This window comes from Leucopleurus acutus, assembly GCF_964270905.1.
Source record: "Leucopleurus acutus genome assembly, chromosome: 1".
Classification (NCBI taxonomy): domain Eukaryota; kingdom Metazoa; phylum Chordata; class Mammalia; order Artiodactyla; family Delphinidae; genus Leucopleurus; species Leucopleurus acutus.
Window position 1 is genome coordinate 134732465 of NC_139142.1, and position 20105 is coordinate 134752569.

Sequence of the window (20105 nt, forward strand, 5' to 3'; positions counted from 1 at the left end):
GTGATGGTGAAAATTAATAGGCAACAGGATTACTTTCCTGTGGTTGAGTCAGTAGAACTTAACCTTGGCCCCAAACCACAAAATCTCAGACCCTGTTATCCTCATCCTAATGAATAAGCGTATGGCTTTTAGCAGTCACTCCTAAGGCTCTGGAGGGCCATCTGCTGGGCTAAACAATGGCCTGGGAGGCAGAAACTGGAATAAGGAGGTAATCTGACAACCGGCGCTGCAGACCAGAGCTTCCTCCTTCTCTGGGTTTCTGTTGGACCACTGCTCAGAGTCTTTCTAGCTCTGCAGGTCAGGGAAGAAAATGTATAATCACTATCAGACTAATCACCAGGGTCCTCTATTTATCCCTGCCCTTCTATAATTGCTACATTGTAAGATCTACAAGGGTAGGGAAAGTGCTTTGTTCATACTTATATTCCTAATATTTATCCTTCCTGCAACCCTGTGTCAGAACAATAAGGAAGGACCATCTAAAAGAGTGAAGGGGCTAATCCTAGGGTTCATTCTAGTTTAGCTTGGGGGGCTATAGTCTGAGAATTTTACCATTTAAACATTTAAAAAATTGTTACATAAAATTATTACGTAAATAATATATAATTATTATACACAGTATAAATAATAGTATAATGAATCCCTTATGTATCCGTCATCCATCCCTTCTGAGAAAGATTTTCCATCTTCTGTTGCCACATACAGATTAATTGGGCCTCTTCTGTCTTCCCTCTGGCTGGATGAATGGCTAATGGTATCATTCTTGAATCTCCTGTATTGAGTGCACAACTTGCAGTGATTGAGTGCACAACCTGCCGCCTTTGGTTGTCATTTATGCTATTGGGTGGTATTCTGAGCCTCGTAAGTCATAATCTTAAAGCACTATTATTCTCAGTAAATACCTTTATTAGCCTTATATCCCTTGATTATGTTTTGTCTTTCACTCAGATGTCAAAGCCCTAGCCTCCTGGCCTTTAAGGATTGTCTGTTAGATCTTTTCTGAATGAGTCTTAGTCTCTAAATAGCAAAAGTTCTTGGTTAGACATTTTATTAAGTGGAAATAACTTTTGAGTATCATGTAAGCCTTGTGAACTGACAAGTTGAAAGGTTTTAGTTTGACTTAAGTATGAGGATTACATACAAAACTTTGAAAGTATAAGGGAGGAATTTTAAACTTATACCACTGAATGCATTCAGTAAGCTGTTTTTTAGCATTTGTATTTTATTACAAAATTAATTCTGCTGCTGCTTTACCAGTTAGGTCACAAGGATATGTTTTAAAAGGTCCTAAAACAGATGCACCCAGAGTACTGTAGTGGGTGATAACTTCTGGTGGACAGCTCTTCATTGCACTTATGCTAATTAGGTGGCCCTTACACTTGCCTTTATTCCTTTCCATAGAAGTACCTTTGTGTCTCTGGAGCTGAGCACAAGTTGTAATAGTTGTCTTTGAGTCCAGATCTTTGTGAAAGCAGAGAAATTCTCTATTTGAGTATACTGATGTGTGTGAGATATTTCAATAATTTTTGTACATGAATAAGAATGTGTTGCTCCCATTCATTACTTTAAAGGAAGAGACTCTCTTGTTATAAATTTGATAGAACCTTTTCACTTTATTTTCAAACATCTATTGGGATGATTTTCACTTTTCTTGCTGTCTAGAGTGACCACGCAAAATGTAGGTTAGTTCTACATTTAAACCTAAGGTGTAGATTATAGACACATTTTCAGTTTGCAACACAACAGTGGGCATTCTTGTTAAATTAGTTTGAGAAATTCATTTTATTTTGTACAAGGTACGATCCCTCTGCACAGTGAACAAATATATTACAAATCTGGGGTGTTTAAAAAAGTATTGCCATTTCATAGTTGGACTTATGCTATTGTACAGTAATTGTGTTTTTCTTATTCATTTGAATTGTATGCACATCACTTTGAGTAAAAACTTAATTTCTGTAAAATAATTGAACAGATTTTTCCATGTTGCCAATAAAATGCACAGTGCACATGTTTAGGTTGACCATGAACCTATTTGTGACAGTGCTAGACAGAAGTTCCTAGTAGGTGCTCTGTTAGATTGGAATGTCTTTTACCAGTAACTTTTAGATAAGTGAAGGCAGCTGTTGCCACAATAGATTAATCACACCCTCTGCCTTTCCCTTCTTCACTGTATTGCCTGATTTGAGTTGTATTACATTTCTTTAAAAATCATAGAATGCTAGAGCTGAAGGGTTGTCAGAGCTCCCTTACCTTTCTCTGCTTCTACCTTTTTTTCAATACATGGGGAAAAAAGGAACCCAGAGAGGACAAGTAACACTCAAATCTCGACCCAGTGCTTTAGCAATTCCACCATGCCACCTCTTGCTGAATTTTGCCAGAAGATACTTGGCAAAAAAGAGGTGAAATGAAACTTGAGTGCTTGTTTGCAGTTTGCCAGGCAGCAGTTATTGTACATGCAGGCTAAGGGAAGAAAATAAAACCTGGGATTGAGACGAAGTTTCTCCTTGCTGATCTGACTTCACCATGCTTCTTGATCCTTACTTGAGAAAGAAATTTGAGCACTTGCTGCCCTGAAATACTGAGGTAAGTCTCTTATCTCTATTTCTTCCTACATATGTATGAGAAATATTTACTTGGGTCTACAAAGTAATTTTCTAGTACTTATATTTTAATAAGGCTTTTTTTGAAAGTAAATTTGCTATTGCTGATCACTTGCTCCCATGCATACATGCAGCATTCATGTAAGTATTATATTTTCCCCTAACGATAAAATTTGCTTAAGCCTTGAGTGAAGTGGGGGAGGGAGGATTTACTCATTTATTTATTTTCTTGCTTTTGCTGGTTATTGCCCAAACTAATGGGTTCCATGGCAGACTTCCAATGTGTATCAAGGGCTTCAGAACTCCCACATTTCCTGTAGCAGCTGTTCCAGCTTTGCAGTCATTTACAGTCACTTAGTTCCTCCTCTGTATACCTTTTTGGAAGTATTTTTTTACTGCCTGGACTGTTAATCAGAGAATGGAGTTGGTATAGGGTGGTCATTAGTTTCCCTGCTTTGCCCTTTTGGTCTTTAATTCTTGTGAGGAGGTCCTCTTTAGGGCTTGGGAGAGGCTCCTTTTTGACCCATCCGAGCCCCAGTTTACTTACATTCATTAGAGTGGAAGTATAGATACACCTGAATGCTGGGATCTGGAGCATTAGCTCATTGTAATACATTTTTGGCCATGTCAGTAGGTGGTGCTTAGAAGGTAGAAGTACTTCATATACTTATATGTTAAGTTTTTACATCATGTTACAGCAATTGATTACAGTCCATTCTTTGATCATTTCATTTAGTTCCATCAAAAAGCATAATGTACTTAAAACAACTTAAACTTCCTATATCCACTTTTGTCTAATTTCCTCTACAATTTTAGGTTCCATACTACATCAAGCTCAAGATTTATGAAGATATGCTTGACAGCATGGACTCTTCTGAGTCAAGGAATGCCAACCAAATAAATTCGGGAGGCCGAATAACCATTTTTAGGGATGTTTAATTCTTACCAGTCTATGACTGCTTGCTTAAAGGCATCATCTCAGAGTTCCATTTCACATGGAATAACTGAGGTGTTGGATGGACTCAGGAGATATGACAAGGCCAGGACTGGCTTGCAATGTTCTTGAACTTTGAATTGGCAAGATTTTGTAAAGCTGGCCTAGAAATCATTGTTTGACTGAAAGAGGCTGTTGCACTTTGGAAACTTTTTTTTCCTCCTACTACCAGCAGGGGCAGAAGAGGGAAAGTTAATTTGTATTCATTAAAGTCTTATTTTAAAAAATTGAAGTTGTCAGCATTAGACTGTATACTAAACTCTGTAATCTTGGCAGTTATAATTTGATTGACCTGACATATATGTACAGGTACTTTAGGATTGATACTAGCATAGTTTGTGTCCATGTACTAATTATCTTAGGTAATAAAACAGATAAGTGATGGTAACAGGAACCAAAAGCACATATACATTTCAGGTGCTTTAAAGTAATCCCCTCTCCTCCCCAGTCCCCTTTACTCCTAGGAAAGTTGGTAAAACCTATTCTACATGCTTTCTAAGCATCATGTTTCAGATAATTTAATATATAAATATTAATATGTATATATTTAGCTGATGTTGATGAGTAGCTTTATCTTAAATGTTTTAAAAGATTATATAATCCGTAGCATTTGGGGTTGGGGGTGGGTGGGCGGTAGAATTTGCTTTTGAGAACGGACCTTTTGAACAGTTACCCCAGTCCCACTTGGAAGCTCTTCTTTAGTTCCAGGTGAACGTTATAACAGACACGCAGCTGGAATCAGTCTGTACCATTATTTCAAGTCAAGGGATTGTCTTCTTTCAGAGAGTCAGAGAACATTCAGCAGAGCGCACTGCAAGAGAGAGGCTTAACCCTCAAGACTGCTTGTCCTGGGACGGCCCATTGGCAGGACTCTGTCTTACTGGGAGGAGGTTATAATGACCAGGAATATGGCTGTTCCTAGGTAGGTCGTATGGATTCTGGATATAGCTGGAGTTACAACCACGGCTTTCTTGGACCACACTGACTGTGGGCTCTAAGGAATATAGTGAAAAATGAGTTCAGAGAACAGATTAGCTTTGGTTGCCTTGTTGGGGGGAAGAGAATTCTATTTAACTTGGTCGGGGGAGAAGCCAGGGGTTTATGATAAATGTATGAAGGTTAGGACTGAGGCTTGTTCAAGAGATTGAAAAGCTAAGTGAGTGTGCCATCAGAATCCCAAGCTCTGGTCAAAACAGAGGGACTTAGAGTAGGGGTCAGGGGTTGTATCAGTGAGCCCAGGGACATGGGTTAAACTGGGAAAAAGTAGAATAAGGTGATTTCGAAACTTGCAAATGTCTGTTCTGATTGTTTTCTTTTTTAAACAGGAATTTGTGTCAACAATCAGTTGAAGTGTATGTGTTTGTGTGTATTGACTCCCCACCCCCCAATATATCTGCTTCACACGTAGCCTTAGTGTTTTTTAAAAGCAGAGTTGGCACAAGAATTTGATTTCTTGTATGAGAGAGGAGGGCAGTCCTGGGAAAGACAGTTCACCTTGGATTCCTTAAAAAGCAACAAAAGAAGGGTGTATTTTCAAGACGGGGACTGGAGAGGGCTGTTTTCACTTCAGATGCTGTACTAATGCCCTGATTTCACTAAGTTACTTATTTGAGACACCTACCAACTTCATATATATTTTTATTAGATGTCGACAAGGATGGCACATCTGTGTATGAAGACCCCGTGTGCACAGGCGACTTCATTTCTACATAGCTGCTTTCTGGAAGCGTGCAGGTGAGGATGGGTAGGTCCTTAATTGTGGCATAAGGGTTTTCACTGCTATTCAAGGAACAAGTGCTAGAACTGCATACGGATTCTTTCATGTAATCTGCAAGGCAAGAGAGATTTCTTAGGACAAGCAAGGACATATGACTTAATTTAAATACCAAAAGCAGAGTACAGTTTATGTGCTTTCAGGATTGCGAAGTTGTAAACACCTTTGATAATCCAAGATTCACTTACTAAATATGTTGAGGAGTGCTTTTCTAGGTAAGCAGAGTTCTAAGGAATTATGTTTTTGGAGGGATAAGAACATTTTTGCTTTAGTAGTCAGGTATAGCACCAGAAAGGGATTAATTCAAGATATTCATAATATGCTTTCACATCTGTTGTTTAATTTTTACAAAATCTTGCAAGGATAGTTGACTGTATTTTATGAGATGATGGCCCAGTGAGATGAAGTGACTTGTCTAAGGTCATATGGCTTGTGAATGGCAGTGCCAGTACTTGAATCCATGCCTTGGGACTCCTTGGCCTGTGTATTTTCTGTGATATCATTTTTCTGAATTCTTTTTGATGACTAAGCTTAGGTTCAGAAGAAGTAGGTGTGTGATTTGGCACAAGTGCCAGCAATTTGGCAACCTTTAGGCAGTAAACAGGTAGTATCCCTGCTCTCGAGAAGCTCGTGATCAGAGGTGGGGCAGACTGAAGTGTAATAGAGGTTTAAAAAGCACCTGGGTCTCAAGCTAGGCTTTGGAAAGTTCCTGTTTTCTAGTAAGCCTGCAGTATATCTTCTGGGGTCAGTTACTCCAGTTCTCAGGAATGCTAACTGAAATCTATTTTAGCAGTATCTTTCTCTGATACCAGGAGAACTCATGCTGCTTCTCCTGTAGTCTCTCAGGTGCATCATCCCCAAGACTTCAGGGTGTATTAGGGTACAAAAGATGCAAACTGGTTTCCAAATATGAAGCAAGGTAACTGTAGCTCACTGGAGGAAGAAGGTTCTCTTTGTGACTGGGAGTCACAGTGAAACGGGAGCCCTTCTTTCAACCTCTATGCCATTTTCCCTTTTGGGGGAAGATTACTGCCTCCTGTGGATTGTTTCAAATGAGGCAGAACTTGCCTAGAAAAAGCAGGAGACTCTCTAATTTGGCAACTCTGGCCCTCATCCTTCTGTGAGGCTCTGCCAGCCAGGGGAATCTAGAAATAAGCACTGAGTTGCAGGGGCTTCGTAGTCAAGAGTGATCTAAGAAGTCTACATTTCTATAAGTGGTAGCAGATGGTGAAATTTCTCTATTTCTCAGCTCTAAATTTCTATAAGTGCTAGCAGATGGTAAAATTCTCAGATGATCTTTCACTAGAACCACCACAATTTACATTTGGGGCTGCTATTTTTCTATGCTTTCTGCCTCCAACTTGTGAAATTAATGAAAATGTAAAAAAGTGCAAGTGGTAGTGTAATTCAAGGGGTTACTGGATGTACCTTGGTCCGGTGAGAGCAGAGCGCTCCACGTGACTGAAGTAGTTGAGATGTGTGCCACCACAGGAGTCTTTTCTCCCACAGCAGGTAACTGGTTGGGAGGGGATTTACTTTTTTGTTAGTATAGGGTTATTTATGTTTGTTTTAGCAGGTAACATTTCCTCAATCTTGTACAAAACTACATTCACCCATTAGTTCCTAAAAGTGTAGGCAGAGCAGTAATTATTATTTCCCCTCCCCCTTTATTGCTTATGAGGAAACTGAGATTTGTATAGTGACTTCCCCAGGGTTACCCTGCTCATCAGTATTAGAGCAAGCTCCAGAACCAGGCTGAGAGCACTTTGTATCACAGCTTAGCCCCCAGGCAGAGAGAGATGTGGGTCTTGGGTCCTGTCTTGGATTGTGGCCTCTCTCTACCCTAGAACCCTAGAGAGGAGGAGAAAACATTCTTGCTAGACAGCGAGCAGTCCCAGCAGAGACTAAAGGGAGGCTGGATTGGCCCAGCTACTGGTGAGGCTCTCATAGGGGAAAGGTGGCTCTGGGTGCTAGGCCATGACCTGCCCGAGTCACATGGAATTGCCTCTAGTGAATACTTTGTTTCTCAGTACAAGGGAGTGGGGTTAAGTCTAGGAACCTCAGCTGGCCCCTTGGTCCCATTTTGGGTTCTCTGAATTTACCAGCCAAGTAGTAAGGCAGTATGACTCAGCTGCTCCTGTGGAAGCTGAGGACTACTAGTACTGCTTAAAGAAGGGCTATCCCCTAACACCTCGCCCCTCCTCCCCACGCAGGCACATCAGTTTTACTTTGATTGGCAGCTGACTCAGTTGCATATTTTCTAAAATTTGAGGACTAGTGTTAGCTCGCTTTATAGCACATGTAGCTGGTCTTCACTGACTCCAGTTAGATCACTGACACTTGTTACATCTGTGCAGGGGGCCAGGCAGGAAGGACTAGTATTACTACTTTAGAAATGAGGAAACTAAAGCTCATAAAGTTTGCCTAATGTTAGTAAGTAGTTAAGTTAGGACAACCCCTCCCTGCTCTGATACCCAATCAAGGTGTTTTCCCCTCATATTTTGTTACCCTGTACGCCTGTCCTATATCCTAAATGCAAACTATCTGCAACAGCTTCACCTTACCCTGAACAAGGAAAGCCTTTTATCTGTGGGGCCAAGTTCAGCTGAGAAAGGCCAAGCTCTTTTTGTGGACGTCCCATGACTGATTATTAGGGCAGTGGGAGAGGCTTGAAGCTCTAGCTCAATGCCTAACAGAGCCTCAGCCAACCAGTAGTGGCCCTCTTATTTCCACCAGAAAAGTCGGCTGCTTTCAAGTTTGGGGAAATAAATTGTTTGCTCTGTAGCAGGGGATGCATCTAAATAGATAAAAGAGAAATTGGGGTTTGTGGGAATGGGGTGAGTCTCAGGGAGCAGATGTATCATCCATAAAGGGGCCAGAGGTAAAGCCAAAGGGGATGGAGAAGAGTGTGTGTGTGCGTGTGTGTGTTTGGAGGTGGTGGTAGGAGGGTGTTGAATTATGGAATAAACTGGATTCTGTTTCTGAGGAGGGAGGGGAAGGGCAGGGCCAGCTGGAAAACTATACTTCAGGAACCTACTCTTTTCTCCAGCTGAGTCATCCACCTGCCTGCTCTGAGGGAGGGCATGGTAAGGGGAAGAATAACCAGCTGCTCTAGGACACTTCCTCATCTTTTTATAGCCCCACCTCTATACCAGTCTTTGCACTTTGGGCATGTTGCAAAGAAAGGGGAGACATCAACCAAGGCTCTCCAAGCTCTGGGGAGTCGCTCCTTTAAGGCCTGTAATTAGCATCAAGGCTGAAGGTTTAGCCCTATAATGTCCTGGCATTCGTTCTCATATAGTTCCTACCTTCCCCAAATCACATACAGCCACATAACTATCAGAGGCAGAAGGGGCCTCTGAAATGAACTAATTGAAACATCTTCATTTTATAAAGGAAGTAACAAATCGAGAGAGGGGAAATGATTTTCCAAGGCCATCTTGTGAGTAGGATTTGAACTTATCCCAGCCTTCAGGTTCACACTATCATCTACTTAAGGCCAATATTTCACTGTTGGGGAAAACCTAGGCACTGAACGTCCATCTCTTGTCTTCTCAGCCTACTACTACTATTAGAAGGCCACAATGCCTTTTCTCCCACACTGGCTGAAAAAAGTTTTCAGGATGTCGGTGGGCTCCTGACTACCTGGGAAGCCAAGGTTATTGCAAGGAGAGACTTGGAGGTTGGATTAGCAAGGAGCATACAGGTGGGGAAAGGGGCAGCAACAGTGGGATCCAGGATTTCAGGATCATTAAGGTGATGGAGAGTAGTGGGGAGGATTCTTCTATAGCACTTTGAAATGCCTGACAGATAAGTGTTGACATGAGGCAGTTTGTTGCGGAATAATTTTGCTGAGAGGGGAGCAGGGGAAGGAGAGATGGAAAGGTGTTTAGAGGTAAAATGGGGTTAGCACAGCGGTATGAGTGATCTCGCGCAACCTCCAGATGACAGTGAGTGGAGGTCTTTAGTTAGTAAGTAACGGGAAAGGGAGCATTGACTGGATTAGATGCTTAGAGCTGGAAAGGGCTTTAGAGATAGTGCTTGCACAACCCTGTCTTTTTTTTTTTTTATAAATTTATTTATTTATGGCTGTGTGGGGTCTTTGCTGCGCGCGGGCTTTTCTCTAGTTGTGGTGAGTGGAGGCTACTCTTTGTTGCGGTGCGCGGGCTTCTCATTGCGGTGGCTTCTCTTGTTGCGGAGCACAGGCTCTAGAGCGCAGGCTCAGTAGTTGTGGCACACAGGCTTAGTTGCTCTGAGGCATGTGGGATCTTCCCAGACCAGGGATCGAACCCATGCCCCTGGCGTTGGCAGGCGGATTCTTAATTACTGCGCCACCAGGGGATCCCCAACCCTGTCCTTCTAATAGAGGAAGAAACCAAGACTCAGAAAACAACACTGTGATCTAATCAGTGCCACACAGCAAGAACCAGGACTAGAACCCAATTTTTTTTTTTTTTTTTGGCGGTACGCGGGCCTCTCACTGTTGTGGCCTCTCCCGTTGCGGAGCACAGGCTCCGGACGCGCAGGCTTAGTGGCCATGGCTCACGGGCCCAGCTGCTCCGCGGCATGTGGGATACTCCCGGACCGGGGCACGAACCCGTGTCCCCTGCATCGGCAGGTGGACTCTCAGCCACTGCGCCACCAGGGAAGCCCGTTTTTTTTTTTTTGTTTTTTTGTTTTTTTAATTTTTGTTTGGCTGCACCGTGCAGCTTGCAGGATCTTAGTTCTCCGACCAGGGATTGAACCCGGGCCCCAGCAGTAAAAGCGCCAAGTCCTAACCACTGGACCACCAGGGAATTCCCCTTAGAACCCATATCGTTTAACTCCCAGGCCAGGGCTCTTTCCCACTGAGTTCAGAGAACACTAAGACTCTTTTGTTTTGTTTTGTTTTTTGGTTTTTTTTTTGCGGTACACGGGCCTCTAACTGTTGTGGCCTCTCCCATTGCGGAGCACAGGCTCCGGACGCGCAGGCTCAGCGGCCATGGCTCACGGGCCCAGCCCCTCCACGGCATGTGGGATCTTCCCAGACCGGGGCACGAACCCGTGTCCCCTGTATCGGCAGGCGGACTCTCAATCACTGCGCCACCAGGGAAGCCCTAAGACTCTTTATCTTAACTCTTAGTGGTTATAATTTGGTTTGGGCCAGTAGTTTTAGGAAATAATTCCATTCCTGGTACAAACTAGTTTATTATATGTTTATCTGGGGAGTTCAGCCAGTTAGTGGGGTTTATTTCCGTGTCTTTGATAAGTATTTCTGTAAAGCTCTTAACTGTGATGTTCCATTTTCCTCTTGTTCTGGTCCCTAACAAACACCTGTTGGTACATTTGCCTACATAGCCATCTTTTCTCTCCAATTTAAAGGATAATTATAGCCAGAGTGGTGAAATGAAACCTGGCTGCTAGCTTCCAAGTCTCTCCTGCACTCAGACACTCAGATATATGATCCCACAAAACAGGAATGAATGACGCCATGGCTGAGTCCTTAACTTTGTTTTACATTTATGGCTGCGAGTAACTACTATAATCACAATGCGTAGGACAATGAAGTGCATAGGGAAGTTGTGTGCTCATTTATTGAGGTGTCTGGGCCTGTCTGAATTCATTCATGCTTGAGTCATGCATATTCTCAGAGCTGTAAAGGTCCTTAGAGATGTTTCTGTCCAGTCCCCATTCCTCCTTGAGAAAGAAACTGAGGTCCCAGGTCACAGTGATAAGACAGTATAGTTTTGTTTTCTATTGTTTAGCTTCATCTACTGTAATGGCGCTTCCTTTCATTTGGGTGGTTTAAGTCAAAACTAACAAAAAATTGCCAGAATGATGATCCCAAGGGCATAGTGACCTATGGGTGGTGACCTTCTGTCCTCAGATCGTTCTCTTGGGCTGTGCACATCCTAACACGTGCTGGTGGAGACTTGTCCTTCCTGCTCTGTTGTTCAGAACGCAATTCTCACCACCATCCACCCCTAGCTCACCCCACTTTTTTTTTCTCACCCCACTTCTAATACCCACCCCACCAAAGGTTGAAGACGACTAGCTCTCCTTGGTTAGGAAAGTGGTGTCTCAGGTGTACCTAAGGCTAAGTCTGAAAGACCAGAAGGGTAATCTGGGAAATCTGAGTCAGTCTAGACTTAGGGGTTTGTAAGTGTTAGGTGATACGCTACATAAGGATGCCCTGAGGCATTTGTCACAAAAGGTCCCACTCTAGATCTATGGCATCAGAATCTTGGGGAGTTGGGGGGTGAACATATGTATTTTTAACAAGCTTTCCAGGTGATTCTGGTACACAGCTAGGTTTAGGATATCCACTGGGATCGTTGCTGTAAGTCATATCTCTTTCAGTTTGGCTGAGACTCTTAAATAGTCCTCAGAGACAAAAGGACAACTCTACTACATTAGTATAACCCGTTACAATATGCAGAAACACTTCTGATCTGTGTTTTTTTTTTTTTTGCGGTACTTGGGCCTCTCACCGTTGTGGCCTCTCCCGTTGCGGAGCACAGGCTCCGGACGCGCAGGCTCAGCGGCCATGGCTCACGGGCCCAGCCGCTCCGCAGCATGTGGGATCTTCCCGGACCAGGGCACGAACCCACGTCCCCCGCATCGGCAGGCGGACTCTCAACCACTGCGCCACCAGGGAAGCCCTGATCTGTGTTTTTTATTAGATACTCAGGATAACCTTGTTAGATCATAGGACAGGCATACTTATCCCAACCTTGCAATTTGAGAAAACTGTGCCTTACGGTGGTTGGTCATAGTTAATAAGTGACAATTTCAAAGCCACCTGTTTCACACATTTCTGTTATTTAAACCTAGGCCCTAAGCCTGGGGCAGGACCTGACCTTTCATATTTGGCTTCACCTGTATACTTCCTAGAAGGATGATCCAACTTGCAGTTCCTATGTGTTAGGGATTAGTCCTGGCTTCTCTCTTGTCTGGGGCAGAGATCTCGTGAGGGTGGAGTGCCGTACAATATTAACACTAGGTATTATTTTCATTCCTTGTGCCCCAGAAAGCCAGAAGGTGCAGGGTGGCATTCCTTACCAGCGCAATGACAGGAGGCCTCTGGGGCAGGTAGGTTGACTTTATTTCAGATTTTATAATCAATTTAACTTGTACTAATGGGTTGGATAATGACGTTCTACATTTCCGAAGACATTTAGTTGGCATCTATAAAAAACCCATAAGCGTTTCCTAAGCAGGTGCAACTGAAATCAAAAGATGAAATCATTATTATTATGATTGCTCCTCCTGGGCAGAGCTACCCAGCAGCCCCAGGTCCTGTGGTCTTTAACATTTTTTGGGGGGGTGGGGGAAGAGATGCGCAGTTTGTACCTGGTAGAACTGGCCATTTCAGATCTGCACTCTTTTTCTTGCTAAGCCCTTTCTAATGGGACGTCAGGATTAGATACTGTACCTTTGAAGCCTTTGTCCATAATGTATGTGTTCTGACGTCTATCCATTCCACAAGCACCTGCATAAAAACAGTAAAAGGAAAGAAAAATATAGGGGTGAATGAGGTTTACCTAGACTGCATGAGTTCTTTTGTTTGTTTGTTTTCTTTTCTACCCAGAAAATAAATAGTTCTTTAGTGCTAGAAAATTATTCTGGGTTTGATCTACTCTAAATCATCTTGACCATACAGGAATTCTTTAAAAGCTCCTAAAGCATAAATGATGAGCTACAGCACCCCCTGGCATATTTAGCACTACTGCTCTTTAACCTTCACTCTGAGGGGAATGTCTTCCAGGAGGTGATCAAAGGCAGTTCTGATGCCACCTACAGTCACTGTAGGTGAAGTTTCAGTCTCCAAAAGTATAGGATAAGGAATGAATCAGAACCAGTTCTTAGCTTGGGGGAAGGGTGTATGACATTCCCAGTCCCAGTTCTGTTGGACTTCGGAGAGGGGGTGAAGACTGTTTCTCACCTTGTAGCTCTGGTCTTCCCTCTCCCCTTCCGGATCCAAAGCTCGACTGAGGGGAGCCAGAGGGAGGTGAACAGGTAGCTGAGGTTCTTCATTGGTCATCTCTACAGGATGTATAGTCATTCCCTTACATAGTCAGCTGGCTTAGTCCCCCTCCCCCTGCCCCACTTTTTTTGGGTGGACCATTTGCACATAATTGAGAGTTGTATTTGAACAATACTACCAGTGTTTTTCAGTCCCAAGGATTTCTTTTTTCCCTTTTGGCTGTCACAGTTTATCCTAGGCTCCCACAATGCATGGTTCTGAGCCCCAGCCAGAGGCAGGAAGGACACAAAGCTTCAGCGACCAAGCTCTGGTTCTTTGCTACTGGTGATCCCAGAAAAGAAATTATGTGATACTTTAAATTTGGGACAGTGATGACTTGGGCTCACGAAGCCATTATTTTCAGCTTTTAACTGAGAATGCCATATCAGGCAAGGCATGCAGCAAGTGCTTACTAAAATACAGTTTGACTGCACTTGACTCTCCCCAGTTGTTGACACTGAAGACCAACCCATGGCTCTTTAGATACGTCCCCATACCTCTTCCATATAGAGGTCCCTAGTTGAAATTGCAGGAGCCTACTCCTATCTCCCTTCCTTCCACACATTGCTCAGTGATAGAGCAGAATCAGATCCAAGTTTTTCTCAAGTTTGCTATTCTCCAAAGGGCCTGTAGGTACCTGTGCCCTTCAGAAGCATGACTGTAACAGTCTGTATCACTGGTGTCAGTTCAGCACTTTATTCTAGACCAGGGCTTTTGCCCTCCCTGAGGGAGGGAGGCTAGGCTGTTAACTTTTTCCCTTTTTAGAGAACAGGAAACAGGCTCAAAGAAGGGCAGTGACTTGTCTGAGATCACACCGACAAGTGAGAAGTTGAGTTCTGCCTAGAGCTCAGATGTTCTCATGTATTCTCTCCCATTGGCCACCAGCCTGCCTCAGTGTAAGCGAAAAAATGACAGCGTGTGGTGGCTCTGGCTACAGTGGTTGGAGGGAGAAATCTGGGCTGAGCCCAGAGGATGCTCCCAAATGGAGAGAGGTGCAGGGTGGTGGTAGTGTGTGTGTCGGGGGGTTGTATTTGGTGGGGTTATTGAATGTCCTGAGCACTGCTTAGGGGGCTCACAGCCAGGAGCACAGCCTCCTGGGTATAAGCCCAGGGTATGTGAAGCCCATGCCTACTTAACAGGTAGATGGATTTAGAACCTTTGCTCTTCTTACTGCTACTGGCCTCAGAGACCTGCAGGGGTTGGTAGAGCTGCATTTCACTTGAGCTCTAGAAACCAGCTAGAGCCTGAATTCAGGCCCAGGTTGTCCAGTGTGCCATCTAGGGCAGGACTACTTTGTAGGGAGGCCAAATTCTCTGTTTATTCATTGCACCTACTTCTGTAACTCCTACCTCACATCCTCCCATAGCAGGACTGATTTTCCAAGTCTCTTTTTTGCATCTTTCCCAAGCTACCAGGTTTGAGCCTAATATATGAGCACAGAGGATGTTGGTTGACACATCCTGCCTCAACCTCTCTAGATCCCTACTGGACCACCCTACCCTATGATCTGGGAGAACCAGTCTGGGGTCTCTCTCTGAGGGACATTGGGCTTTTTGGCCAGAGAACCAACTCTCCGTCATTCACATCCACGGGCCCAAAGAATCCCAAAGATGTCACCATCTCCAAGTCGCTTCTCAGTGGTTTTGGGTTGTATTCTGTGGTCTGCAGGGAGTGCGGTTATGTTGTGTTCCCTTCACCTAATACTACTTGCAGTTTGTCCATATCCACTGACCATGATAGGAGGAGAAGGGGCGACTGGGGGGATCCAGACAGGCTTCCTTCTTCAGATAGGGAATCGGGCTTGTAGATTAATTATGTCAGAGGGAAGGGGCTCAGCAGGGAGAGTTCTGGGACCATGGGGGTAAGTTAAAGGATAGGAGTGGGGATTAGGGTAGGTGCTGGGTCTGGTCTGGTATGACAACCTCAGGGGTCCAGGGGATAGAGGGTAGGGCTGGGAGTCTAACCTGGTGAGTGTAGCTCAGCGGGGCGGCTGAGGTGTCTAAGTTCAATGTAGAAGTCCTCGGGCGGGTACCTGGCCTCCAGGGCACTGATCTGGAAATGGGAGTCTAGTGAGAGGATGACAGGGAGGAGGCATTATTCCCAGGGCCCTGGTATGGCAGGGGTTGGGGGATGAGGGTCAGGGTGGGGCAGGTTGGAAGGAATGAGGGCTTCCATGTGTAGCATCCAAAGGCGCTAGAGCCAGCAGGGCCAGAGGGATTTGCTAGAGCTGAGGCCACTGGCCTTGCTACCCCTCACTCCCCACCCCTCACCCGCACCCCCATAGGAATTGGTGTCTGCCAGGGCAGTGGGGCAGAGGGAATAAGCCCTTGAAAGGGGCACCTTGGTGGGGCCTGGCTCAGGCAGGGGTCCCTTTCCCAGATGGTGAGTGCATCTTTTGCTTCCAACCTGAATCCCCACATCTGGGCCCTAGCTTTCTCCCTTGTGGTCCCTGGGTCATAGCCACTCTCTCCCTATCCCCTAACATAGGAATGAAAGGGCTCTTGGACTTCATTTGCTTATAAGAGCTGAAATAGGGGCTTGGGTTTCCTCCCCACACCCCTTCACCCTGGGGGAAACCATGCTTAAGATTTATCTACTAACTCTCCCAGGGAGCTGGGATGGGCCCCTGTCAATATGGGAGAAGGAGAAGAGGGTGGGATGTGATGGCAGGGGACCAGACTCAAACCACTACTGACCTAACACGTTCACATAGCTGTAGGGGGTCCAGCCTGCCATGTCTCTGTCAAGGGACTTGTTACTGAGCTGTTTGGAAAGTAGGAGAGCGAGTTACTATCTAGTGCCCTTGAGATGCCCCTGCCCAGCCTTTGCTTTTGCCCACCCTCATGCACCCACCCCTGTGATGACCCTGACCCACCTAGGTGCTAGGTCGTTGAGGGAAAGGGAGAGTTAGGTGTTCTATGATACGCCACCGTGGTGTGGCTGAGGCCAGTGGGAACAGAACATATACCCCCATCTAAGCAGTCTGGCTGAAGCTGTAAGGCTCTTGGGCCCCTGGGACACAGGGGAGCAAAGGGCAGGGCCTCTTGAGAGCCAAGAACTGGCCTGAGCCAAGCTGGCCCTGACAGGGAAAGCAGGTCAGCTGGATGGGGCTGAGCTGTAGGAGAAAGGGGTGTTGGCAGCGTCTCGGCTGCAACACGAGGCCATCTCCAGCACAGAGCCGGGTGCCGAGGCTGCCTGCAACATCACTGTCACCTCTGCCACCTGACCTGGGCTGAGTGTGAGAATCTTCCTTTCATGTGACCAAGAAAGCTTCAGGGTAGGTTGGCCTTATGGCGCAACCCTTCCTCTTCCTGCGATCTCACAGCTGCCCTTCATATGAGGCAAGGATGGTTGTTCTCATTTCACAGCTGGGGACCTGAGTCCTGCTTGTGGGCCCCGCTCATGGTCACACACACAGGCAGTGACAGAGCTGGGTCTACAACTCAGGTCTCAGCTCCCAGACCCATGTCCTTTCCATGTCATCACAGCTGCCTGCCCTCGCTAAAAATTTGCCAGGCTGAGGGGTCCCTGACCACACAGAACTACTTTGGGCCCCTGGGGTGAAATGAGCCAGAGGGTCACCAAGTGGGCTACTCTGTAGTAACTCCACCCCCTTACTGAGTGACAGAGGGTGGCTGGTGCTTCCCTGTCAGCGTGAGACCAAGAATGACATGGCCACAAGGGACTTTGTCTCTCACCCCTGGCGTCCTTTGCCTCTAACCTGCTGTAGCCTTGATAATGTGGCTGTAGTTAATCAAGGACCTCCTGCTGGGAAGCTCCTGGATTCCCTTCCCTTGGCTCCTCAGATCAGCCTAAAGCTGTGAAGCTGGGTGTGGGGCTGACGGCCACAGGCTTTCATACAGACCTCGAGGTACCCCTGCTTGCAGCACTGCCATTCTATTGGAAAACTGAGGCTGAGAGCCCCTGAAGAGGGCCTTTGGGTGCTGGCTTGACAGGGGTGGCTCCTGGGGCTATATGGGGTCTGTGTCATTGTTGCTAGGGGGCTCAGGGTGCATTGCTACCAGGGCTGTGGCAGCAGCCATGGTCCGTGGACTGGTGGACATTTTCTGTGGGGCAGATGGGGAGAAAGGATCCCTAGATCCCTAGAGCTCTATAAGGCACAGACCTTATAGAGGATGAAAACTGCTCCTGGCCATGTTCCTGGCCCAGGATGGGGTTTTGCCACCCAGCCCCCCATGGTCCTGCCATAGTGTGTGTGTGTGTGCACGCAGGTATGCAGCATGAGCCCGTTGACCTTGTGGTCCTTGGGGCTGTCCCTCATTTCTGAACCTCTCATCTGCCCACTATGGATCCTGGCACACCAGGGGGTGCTCACTACACATGTGTGCTGAGACATCCTTGCCCAAGGGCCTGTGATTGTACGAGGACGTCTTGCCATCAGCCAGGGTTATGCTGGGAGCTGTGAGGAAAGGCCCTGTCCAGGGTGGTACACACCTGACCTTGAAGGCCTGCAGGACTCACATTAACAGTGAGTTACAGTGGGAACACTTGGCTGTGGCTGATGTTTGGGTTCCATGTCCCTTGTGACGGTTCTGATAGCAACAAATGGTTGTGGGTGTGTCCTGATAACATGTAGTATGTAAGGTGGTACCTAAGTAATAGTAGTTACTCTATAATGTGCTGGCTGCACACATGGTGCTGGTTATATATTGTAGTGATTAATTCTGTAGTGTTTTGATTATATGTGTTAACATGAGGCAAAAGTGGTTACATGGTTATGTGTGACAAGGCTACACATGATTACTTGATGATCACATGACTTGGTACCCACCGGTTACACACAGGGTATGGGGGTGTACGTTATATCGAGTGATGCTGTGAGTTGGTTACATGTGACGTGTCCTGGTTACATGGCACTTGTTGGCTCCATATAACCTGGTGGCCTCCTCTTACGTGCTTCACAGAGTGTTTACATGGCATCACAGGGCAATGTGTATTGTATTGGCAGTTGGTTCCACACAGACCCTGGGCGGGCTGGTGGTGGTGCAGTTTCTTCCCAGGCAGAGGTGAGGGCTCAGTGCGTAGACAGTGGATGGGGGCTGGGGAGTTAGGGGCCCGGTACCTTGGTGGGGCTGTTCCTGTCCAGAGTGCTGGCCTGGTTGGTGTTAGGCCCCCCGCACGCCAGTGCGTGGTAGCTGGAATTGGAAAAGCACTGGGCATGGCTGCTACTTTGAGACAAATCTGGGAAGAGAACAAGGTGCCACATGCCATCACATCCCTGGCCCTGGCATGAGACACCCGTAAACTAATGCTTGGGCTGGGCTGCCTTGAAAGTGCTCTGCAAAGAGAGACAGTCAAGTCTCCCAGCCCCCAAGCTTCCTGGCATCTACTACTCCCCTAGAAATGTGTAGAGCCTGATTTGCCCCTTTCCTTGCGGTGGCCCTCCGTGCAGCTTGCAGGTTGCAGGTTAGGCTTGCCAGTGTGGAGGGTGGCACCAGCGTGAGAAGCGTTAATTTGACAGTCTCAGATATCCCTGAGTCACTATGTAGGGCTATGCTGACCCTCCCCTGCCTCCCCCAGGGTCAGATCCCAGTAGTGAGGCTGTAAAGAGCACCCCACTTCTCCTGACCTTAGCCTTGCCCTCCTGCAGATTGCAGTGGAATGGCATGGGAAAACCTAGCCAACCTTGCTTACTATAGTCATAGAAGAAAATCCCCAAATCCTCCCTATGAGCTTTGGGATTTCATCAGGGGATATCTACTTTGGCTGAAACCCAGGGCAGCATGTAGGCCAGGAACTTCCTCAAGGTAGGGTCTGCACCTGGGCCGCTCCTGGCTCTCCTGCAGCGCCTAGCACGGAGCTGGGCAAATAGCAGGCAATGGAATTAGCAGGAATGACATGTCAGCAGGCCGACATGATCTTGGTTTTCTAAGTCAGTCCAAGGTCCAGGAGGCTGCAGGTCAGCCATGAGTTATGGAGCCAGCTGGAGAGAGCTGTCATCCTTGTGCATACCCTGACAGGCCTACCCTCCTGTGGCTCAGGCTGTGGGCAATTTTAGAGCATTTTGACCTCTTCTGTTTAATGAAATATGAAGCAAAAAGCTGTTCTTATTTCTAAGGCAGCAGTCCAGACTCCCAGATAAATGCCTGCTGGAGTTGTTACCCCATTTGTGAACAGACTGGGTTCCAGCAGGCCTGATTCGAGGGACATTGCCCAGACTTTCAGACTTCCCCACGTCAGGCCCCGTCCCCTTCCACTGTATAAATAGGGCCCTTCTAACTCTGGGAACTGGGAGGGAGGGGTGCTCTGAGGCCTTCACCAAGGAAACAAAAATGGGACAGGGCTTGGACATTGGGCCCCACAGCTGGTTTCCTGAGGTGGCACAGGCTGGGGAGAGGTTCCCCTGGAGCATTTAGGAAATCTACTGCTTAGTGTGGGTGCCCTTGTGACTAAAGCCCGGTGAGGAGGAGGGGAAGCTCTGGGGAAATGGAAGAAGGCTCCTAACCGTAGCTGTTCAGAGTGGGCATCCTGGAAATGACACCCCCTGGGAGCCCCATCTACCTTTCCCAAGTGAGCTCCAGCTCCTCGCCTCCATTGTCTCTGCAGGGGAGCCTGAGCATCCAGCCCCAGAAGACAACTCTGCAGGCACGACCACCCACCTTCAGCGGTAAACCCCGGTGTCCCCAAGAATACTGTGTGGCTCCTCTTGGGTCCTGTGTGTGTGCATGCGGGGGCGGGGCGCGGGAGGGAGCTGCTGGGGGCATAGCCCTT

General features: G+C 46.5%; 1 protein-coding gene across 11 annotated transcripts in view; it reads right to left on the reverse strand.

Moving 5' to 3' along the window:
• Positions 1-4394: 4394 nt before the first annotated feature.
• Positions 4395-20105, reverse strand: part of MEGF11 (multiple EGF like domains 11) — a gene marked incomplete at its 5' end in the record, with an annotated part of 235928 nt that continues 220217 nt past the window's right edge. For 4 of the 11 annotated variants that reach the window (XM_082844320.1, XM_082844318.1, XM_082844315.1 and 1 more), the window contains 6 exons: positions 4395-4588; positions 5216-5422; positions 12783-12839; positions 15338-15439; positions 16070-16136; positions 18457-18575. In XM_082844320.1, coding sequence (XP_082700446.1) covers positions 4428-4588; positions 5216-5422; positions 12783-12839; positions 15338-15439; positions 16070-16136; positions 18457-18575 — 713 coding nt within the window. In that variant the 3' untranslated portion in view covers positions 4395-4427. The remainder of the gene's footprint in view (positions 4589-5215; positions 5423-12782; positions 12840-15337; positions 15440-16069; positions 16137-18456; positions 18576-20105) is intronic. The other 7 variants (XM_082844313.1, XM_082844312.1, XM_082844319.1 and 4 more) reach the window with 2 other exon arrangements.